The sequence below is a fragment of the Gymnogyps californianus genome, chromosome 6 (genome assembly GCF_018139145.2).
Source record: "Gymnogyps californianus isolate 813 chromosome 6, ASM1813914v2, whole genome shotgun sequence".
Classification (NCBI taxonomy): domain Eukaryota; kingdom Metazoa; phylum Chordata; class Aves; order Accipitriformes; family Cathartidae; genus Gymnogyps; species Gymnogyps californianus.
In genome coordinates this window covers 31,128,174-31,137,230 of record NC_059476.1, presented here as the reverse complement: position 1 = coordinate 31,137,230, position 9,057 = coordinate 31,128,174, and the positions used below count along the sequence as shown (strand labels likewise).

The 9,057-nt window shown below is 42.8% G+C and overlaps 1 protein-coding gene across 2 annotated transcripts in view; it reads left to right on the top strand.

Annotated features, from left to right (window-relative positions):
• Position 1: 1 nt before the first annotated feature.
• Positions 2-9,057, top strand: part of PARG (poly(ADP-ribose) glycohydrolase) — a 72,321-nt gene continuing 63,265 nt past the window's right edge. The window contains exons 1-3 of one of the 2 annotated variants that reach the window (XM_050898568.1): positions 2-111; positions 3,799-3,865; positions 6,159-7,142. In XM_050898568.1, the coding sequence (XP_050754525.1) occupies positions 6,202-7,142 (941 nt within the window). In that variant the 5' untranslated portion in view covers positions 2-111; positions 3,799-3,865; positions 6,159-6,201. Of the gene's footprint in view, positions 112-237; positions 580-3,798; positions 3,866-6,158; positions 7,143-9,057 lie in introns of those variants that run through there. The other variant, XM_050898567.1, reaches the window with a different exon arrangement.

Sequence of the window (9,057 nt, the reverse complement as noted above, 5' to 3'; positions counted from 1 at the left end):
CGCGCCCGCCGCCCGCCGCAGCAACGACCTCCGCGCGCCGCCGTAAAGCGCGCCGCGCTGCTTTCCGGCCCGCGTGCCCGCCGCCGGCGGGGGAGGAGCGCGGTCGCCATGGTGAGAGGGGTGAGGCGGGCGGGGAGCCATTTTGCTGTGAGCGGCGGTGGCCCCCGGCCCCCCTCGCTGGACGCGGCTCGGCCCCGGCCCCGCCGCTCTTTCCGCGCCTCCCGCCGAGGGGGCGGCCGGCGGGACGAGCCCGGCGCTGCGGGCCGGAGGATGCGGAGGGGCAGAGCCGCCGGCAGAGCCGCCGCCGCATCGTCGCGCCGTCCCCGGGGGGCGGCTGCCGCCTGGCCCCGGCGGCCGCTGGCGGGCCCGCGCGGCTGAGGCGGGCGGAGGCGGGCCCGCCGAGGATGAGTGCGGGCTGCGGGCGGGACCCCCCTCGGAAGAGAGCCCGGCCGAGCACCGCCAGCCTCGGCGGCGGCTCCCAGGGAGAGCGGCCGCCGTCGCCGCTCGGTCCCCGCCAGGAGGGGCCCGGAGGCGGCAGCTCCGGCGGCGGCAGCGCCGCCACAGCCGTGGGGAACAAAGGTTTGTACCGGCCGGGGCTGCGTCCTCCCGGGGGCAGGGGGAGCGGCCAGGCGAGCGCCGGGGCTGGGCGCGGAAGGGGGCTCGCTGGGGATTCATCCCCCCCCCCCCCCCCCCCCCCCCCGTCGGCTTGGGCGGTTTCGAGGTGCCGGGGGACGGGACGGCTCTGCCTGCAAAGCCTGGGCAGCGCTGAACTCGCCCAAGCCGGGCCGAGCGCTGCTCGGCGGCCACCGCCGCCCCGTCCCGCCCCCGCGGCCGCCGCTGGGCCCGCGGGAGCCGCGGCCGCGCCTGGGGCTTGGCGGGAGGCGGCCGGGCCAGGGTCTCCGCCGAGTTGCGGTGTCCCCCTCTGGTGCTTATTGCATCTCTGCTGTGCTTCTGTTCGCGTGATACGCTGAAGGGAGGGCAGCGTTAAATGGCGAGAGGCCGCTTGTGCCGGTGCACGTAGCCTCCCCGGAGCTGGCCTTCAGTGTCGGGCTCGAATCGTCTCTTAGCTTCCCGGAGCCAGCGTGTCCCGTGTACCCGAGCCCGGTGGTGTGGGGCACTGCGTGTTGCTTCCCTTTGGAGACGGCTTTGGGTACAGGATAGTTATCCTGACTTTGTGCCTGATTCTTTACAAACTTTCAGTAACCATCCAAGTGAGATGTGAGCCGCTAAAGGTAGCGTGTTTCATATGCGAGAGGACAGATACTTGCTGCAAGAGAAATGACGTTCAGCAGGGTGTTGTGCCAGGCTATCACGGCAGGGAGAGCTGAGGGTAATGACAGGAACCCACATGGGCATGTGGCTGCAGGCCTAGAGCACTGCTGGTCGCATGGGGTGCTCCTCCTGCTGTGTAACAAAGCTGCGTAGAAAAAGTTCCCACGTGGCTTCCTTAGGTTATTTTTATTTGGAGCTAATGCTGTGAAAGTAAAATTTTAATGCACAATGAAGTACCTGTTTCAGGAATAGAAAGGAATGCAGGGAAGGAAAAAACAAAGAGATTTGCTGTGGTCTTTGGTTGATGAGTTAAACCTCAGTAACCAGTAACTAAGAGGCAACTTTGAGTAGATAATAGTTTGAAGTTATATGTACGCACTCCTACAGAGTGATAAATAAGAATCTTCTAAAAATTCAGTTGTTTTCCTCAGTGGTAGATTCTGAGGAATGGTTTGTTTTATGGGAATGATTTGGAGAATCTTGAATAGAAATTTAGAGACCACTTTAAAAAAAAAATTATGCCAAAGTCTGGTTTTATTGTTTACACTGAATGTAAGCATATGTTGTCTTTTGTTGCCTCTTATGTTTTTACCACCTTATCTGTCTGTACCAAAAAGAGATGTTAGTAGTATTAAAGAAAAATGATGTGTGTTATGTTGGTTATAGGGCTTAAATGGCTAGTCAGATGTGAAAGTTCAGACCAAAGCCGTTCTGTTCTGATGCTGCTGCTATAATTCCTATTTATTATGCTAATGAGTAAGTATTCCTTCCTCAGTGCAAGTTTATACCTCAAGAGGTAGTCAGCTGCCTTTGAAGAGGTTTATTCGTCCCATGTTTTAACGTGTCTCTTCAGGTTTTTTTTTCTGGCTGCTTTCCCCTTTCCTGTAGGCAATTTGGGTTAATGCTTCAAATATAAGAAGGTGAAATTTGGTAAACAGAATGACTAATAGACTTCAGTTTCAGTGAATCTTCAGAAATAAACATCTTTTAGTTCATGAAATCCATCAAGCTGTTATTTCTGTCTCAGTGAAGCTGAGTGTTTGTTGAAAAATTGAATGGCTGAGTACGGCACAGGTATCCCTGTGCTTGTAATCTACATACAGCTTGGCATTACTCCATGGTGACCTGGTCATATGGTGGCAATTTTGCACTATTGTTTGTGCTGTTTCAGAAGAACTTAAAATGATTTAAACATTTTCTGGAGATTACTTTTTCATTCTAGAAGTTCTGTACTTTTTATGAGGATATTTGATAACCAGCTGTGGAAAAGTGTTCAAGACCTCGAATGTCAGGGAAAGCATTTATGAAACAATGTCTCTTAAGTTACCTATGGCCTAAGCTACCCTTACTACAAGTTACACAACCTCCATTTGCAGTAAAATGCTGAGTCTTTCCATAGTGACTGTTAATCAGAATGGCCAGATCTGCTGTACTGGTTTTTAAGTTCTGCAAAACTACTGTTGCAATAGGGGAACTACAAATTTTACTTACCCAGCTGAAAGCACTGAGTAACACCTTGCACAGTCAGCAGTGGCAGGTAGATAACTTCTCTTGGCAAATGGAAAGAAAGGGAACTGAAGTTAGTTGCCAGATTTTCAGAATTACCTTTAACAACAACAAACCTAAACTAAAAAACCCCTTCTTATGCTAATGAAGGTTACTTTCCAGTTGTGACATAACTGCCTTGAGTTTTTTCTCCCTATTCCCCTCCCCCCGCCCCCAAGTCTTTACATAATTAGTTCATGTGCTGCTGTTCTATTAAAAGCTTGTCTGAACTGCAACATCACAGAGATAAGACTGATCACATTCAGTGGAGCTGTATCGTTGGTAGTAAACTTGAAAAAAATTGTGTCCTTCACATACTGTTGCTGTTTAGGGGAGTAAGCATTGGTAGGCTTTACAAATTGTTTGTGAATGGAGGGGAAAAGAAAAAGTCCTTTTCTCAGCGCTTGTCACTGCTAATGTGTATAATCTTTATATTAAGCCTAACGTTTCACAGTATGCTACATACAAATAAGGTTCTCATCTGGGTCTTCTAAGATGCCTAGTTGTTAGTCTTTTGTTTGTTTGTTTTAAGCTATGTCATGTTGCCTCTTGATTCCAAAATTCAGCAGAAGTCTTTCAGGGCTCACTGTGTTGATGGTAATTAAAGGTGATAATGAGAGCTGGGAAGTTCAAGTTGCATGTTTTTTGGTTGTGGGTTTTTTTTTTTAATGTAGATATTCACTGTATGTTTTTAACCACATTAAAAAAAATGTTGGATTAAAAAAAACCACCACAGACCAAGCCTGGCATTTATAAAGGTTATTACAGAAGCTGCAGCTGCTGACTGATATAAATTAAATATTGCATCACATGTGGTTTTAATAGTGTTAGTGTCTGGATGCTCCCTATAGTAGAGATGATAATGAGGACTTAATTGAGGTGTTTTTATCTTCATCCAGTACAAGTTGTCTTATTCATATGCAATCATGTTGCAGTTTCATCATGTTTCATGTAATAATGTAGTGAACTGTGGTTTTTCAGTTTGTAAACAACGGACAATTACCACTTGGTTGGAGAATAAAGGACCCAAGACAACTGAGTCCAAAAGGTAAAATGTACAGCATACCTATTCAAAAGTTGTGTTCTTTGAGTGGGCCTGTGGGGAACTCAAAGTGCAGGTTGCCAGCACAGCTAGTTACTGGAAAAAAGGCAAGCCCATTTCTGCTGCTTTCCTTACCTTGGCGCATCCTCTTGAGTATAACTAACTGGCAGACTTTCACTACAAAAAACTAACTGGTCCCCCACCCCTCCCCTCTAATTCCCCAAAACCAAACTTTTTTGCTGACTTAATATCACACTATGTCCTTAGTCAACAACTCTGTTTTTATTTTTGTTTAACATAGGGTAATAACAGTTACAGATTTTGGCTGATGGTCCTGCATTCAACTCACAGTTCTGTTGTTCATTTACAGACAAAAGTCTGTTTTGGCTCATCTCATGAGACCGTGATTGTAGTATAAGCGTGTGCAACTTGATTTAGTTTGGACCACAATTTACTGGTGCTCAAATGTGCATTCAGGTTATTTTGTGAAAGATGGTATAAAAATTTTGCTGCTGAATGGCACCAGGTAAAGTTTGATATTTTCTGCTAATGTAGTCTGTCAGGAGCAATGTTTGGAAGGCAGCATTAAAATTAATGTCCTAAGAGTTTAACTGTCTGGTGCAGGAAAACTTGTGATAATGATTAATACAGAAGTACACAGGGCTCAGTTACAGGCTCACAAGTTGCAGTAAAGCAAAGATGTTAAAAGGATGCTTAAGAAGGGAATTACTATTTTTTAAGATTCCCTTTAGAGTATTGCTTTTATATGCCTTCCGTCAGCCTTGCTGACAGAAAACAGCTTAGTCAGTTTCAAGCAGCAGGTTAGTCGTGTAAACACTTCATATGCCTTTCTATTGCAGTTAACATCACAATTTTAATTTATTTGAATTTGAACACTGTCTTTGTGTTAGATTTGATTTCTCATCTTAAGTTGACAACAGATGTTGTCAATACCTTTAAACAGTCATTTATTGAGATGGCAGCAGTAACATTTGTTTTTGTTCATCAAAATTTTCAGTGCAGGAACAAATGCATAGACGAGGAGTTAAATTATCATAACACAAAACCCTCTCAAATCCTTTTGTTTTCAAATAATCTTCCTATGGGTGAAGTTCCAAGCTATCATCTGTTGCTCCAAGCCCCCCCCCCCCCTTTTTTTTTTTTCCCTTTTTATTCTGTAGTGGTAAAGATGTGAATGCTTTCTCTTTATGCAGAGTGCTCTTTTAGAAGAGGATCTGTTATCATTCATGGGGAGAATTAATGCCTTTAGGAATCTATTAAGATGTTCAGTTGCTGAATTTAGGATTGTGTGATAATTGCATATTTTCCGATTTAGTGTAGATGGGAAACTGGGCAATAACCAGACATACAGAGTTTAGCATGCTTAGTTTGTATTGGTTATATACAATGCTGTAACAATACATTTAGGAGAAGATACTGTTCTGAGTGATATATTCACCAAGACTAGTCAGGTTTTTTTAAATATTCATATGGTGTCTAAGTGTTTTTCTTTATCAATACACTGACACAAAAATTAGTACGTAAGTGTGAAGTGACTTTCCAGTGTCTTCTTGAAAAGTTTCATCTGCTCATACAAAACTTGCTTCATTTCCCTGTGTAAGCATTAGGACACATTTCTTTCCGTTCTTTGTGTAAGACAGCGCAGGACAAATTAGGTTATTTTTTCCTTTAAAAATAAGAATTAATTTAATGTGTCTTTTTATTATCAGTTCTAAATATATTTTACTCTTATGCTTTTGTATTGTGATTTTTTTTTTTTTTGAAGAGTCGTGGGCTGCTTATAAAGGTAAGGAAGTAAGAGGATGTTTTTGAGACTATGGACTACTGTGTCCTGCTCTTCTGAAAGATGAATTTGTAGCTCTGAGGGAATGGCTACAAAACCATTGATTTCCTTGCTTACTGTATTTAACTCATTAAAATGAAAGTTAAGGAGGACTTTATCATGACTTCTAAATTTTTTCATCTGGAGAAAATAACTAAATAATAGCTTAATACTGTTTAGATTTGAAAATAAGGATAATGAATCACTGGAATAGATTTCTAAGGTAAGCAACTGATTCATCATCCTTTGGAGGCTTTAAATGAAAATAGGTTGTTACTGAGCTGCGTTCCCCAGTGCAGTAAAACTTGTTGATCCTGGTAGTGCTCACTTACAGAGTATAATGGATAAAATTATGTAGTTTCTATTGTATGTTTATAATAATTCCTTTAAAAAAATATACACACACAAATTTCATTTGGAGATAAGACATTAAATTCCCTTACTTCTCTTCCACAGCTTACACAGCAAAATTAATAACAATACTGAAGCAAATCCCAAGATGACTTCCATTAAAAAAGAGAACTTTTGTGAGCATGATGTGAAAAAGCTAGAGAATATTTGTCAGCAAAATTATTCAAAAATATCTGTGGAAGTTAGTGCAAAGCATGTAAATTTGCCTCAGACAGGCAGCATGTGTAACTGGGAGGCTGAGGACAAAGATCCAGTCTTAGACACAGAGCCTATGAAGGGGACGCAGTCTGGAGACCTCTTTAAAAATGCCAACATTGATCAGATGCACAAAACTGGCAAACAGGCTCAGAGGGGCTGTGAAGAAAGCAGTGACAATTGGACTCAGAGGAAACTATCATCAGGTCGGTCTTTGAAAATGGGAAATACAAAACTTCCTTCAAAAGACACCGAGACAGATGGACAAGTGGCTTCATGCAATTCACAGAAGCTGAAGAGTTGTAATTCTGTCTGTTTAATGGGTGAACAAGAAGCGGGGGATGTAGTTCCAGAAAGTCCACTTTCAGATGCTGGTTGTGATGCTTGTATATCTGATCTTGGAGGTCCTGGGAAACTGGGCAAATGTCAGAGCAGTTCAGGGGATTCACCTGCTTATGAGAAAGAAAGTGAACCGGAGTCACCAATGGATGTAGATAATTCTAAAAATAGCTGTCATGGGTCAGAGGCTGATGAAGAAACGAGTCCGTTTCTTGATGAGCGAGAGGAGATTAATATGTCAAAATCCATAAACAAATCTTTTAGAATTCAATATGGGGATGCTGAACTGGAGTCAAGAAAGTCACGTTTTTCTGCCAAGGGCTGTGAAAGCTTTGAGGAAATAGATAATTCTGTTAAAGAGGACAGTCTGCATACAAAGTCACCTGGGATTTCTCCTGCTCCATCATCAGAATGCAAAGGTGCAAAACAGAGTGTGAAGAGAGACTCCAAAATCACCTCTCACTTCATGAGGATACCTAAAGTTGAGGAGAAAAGGTAGCGTTCTGTCTGCCTCTTCATCTGTTTTTTTCATGCTCAAAAATTTCCTCTGGTGATAGCACTTTGGAGGCTGGATTGTATAAAGAGTTTTGCAATATGTATGTTAAGACACAAAGACAACTTTGATGTAAGCTTGCAGTAACTTATTTTTAATGGTACTACTTGTGGGTTTTTTTAAAGGATATGTTTGTCCAGTGCAATTTTTTAAATCATTGGAGATCTGTTAAAATTGGGAATTAAAGACATTGTAGGAAGTTGATTTTCTTTATCAAAGAAGTGATTTAAGACCATGGGATTTTTTAATGCTTGAAAATGAATGGTGGTACAGGAGTGCTTTATGGAGTGCAGCTCTAGCATTCATTATTTCATTCAGAATACTTGAGGAAACTGGTGGGTTTTTGTTTTGGGGTTTTTTTTGTTTCATCTGTCAAAAATACTGAATATTTTGTTGAAGCATCAGTGCTACTGATGCTTTGATTGAAATAGGAAAAATTTCACTTTTGAAAGCAGTTGCAGAGATGTGAGTGTTTTTCAGGGTTTTTTTTTTTACTTTATTCGAAATTTGGGAGAGAGGAGGACTGGTGATTGCACACTACAGCAATGGAAATAGAAGCCCTGAGCATGATCCAGGACTCCGCATGCTAGGTGTTGTGTAAGGACAAAAGGATAATCTCTGCTCTGAAGAGCTTAGATTTCAGTGGGAGCTGAGAAGGTGAATCAACAGCAAAGGAGTAAGCAGAAACAAGAGGACTGTGTATGTTGGTGTAATAAGCAATTATCTCAGTAGACTCAAGCCCTTAAAGTAGGGCAAGAAAGTTGTGCACATCTTTACTGGGAGGTCATTTCTGGATGTGAGGAGCAGCGCAAACCATACTTTTCAAGGAAGTGAAGAAGAGGGTGACGGAGGGTGGCTAACTAGCAGCGGGAGCTTATATTTGAGAAATCTTAAGAGAAGAGTAGGCTGAGAGTGGATTTGGAAAACAAAAAAAAGGTAGTTCTTAGGAAAAATGGATGGATGAAGAATTTGCTAAAAAAGTATGGAAAAGGGGGTCATAAAGTTTAAAATGATGGGTTTAGGGAGTACTCTTTTCACTAATTTAAATGAATTGCTGTTGTAGCAAAGCAGCAGAGGTTGAGGCTTGCATTTGTCAGTGCTAGAGCATTGTGTGTTACAATAAATCCATGTCTAAGAAGGGAAACTCATGCAAAAGTTTTGCTGTGTGGATAGATGGGGAATCCTAGCAGTGCTTTACAGAATAATTAGTAAGGTAGAGTATGAGGCTGTAGAGAGATTATTTTTTCTTTTTGGGGCCTAAACAAGATGGTGTGAAGGTTATAAACCTCAACGCCAGGCAAAATAGTGGTATTTTACCTATAGTGCTTAAGAGGGTAATTAGAAAATCTTAAAGCATTCCTCCTGGTTTTTGTTAGACCAGGTCTACAGCAGATAATAGAGTGGCTTGGATCTTAACTTGCATAGAAAGAAGCAGTAGTGTGTCAAATAGGTTTCAGTCATCAGTAATGCTATGCCAGAATTATCCTTTGGCTCTCAGATGAGCACAGTGGGCCTGTGGGTACCCAGTGTCATGCCGATGTGGCTACACCATTTGCATGTGATGGGCCAGGTTGGAGGCATTGTCTGCACCTGAAGATACTGGCATATGCATAGACGCAGTGAACGGGTTGGACAACATTTTTGTCCCAAGGGTGGAGTAAGTTCGCTAAGGGGGATTTAGAGGTCTAAACAGTACCTTAAAGTATAGGCTTTTAACTTGTTTTGCATTTTATTCTGAGAACTTTCTTTTGCATGAGAAACATCTGGTATGTTACATCAAACATACAGCAAGTTCAGGTTTTTCTTCCCCAAAATATCTGATCCGTGCAAATACCTTTGATCATTAAAGAGGATTAG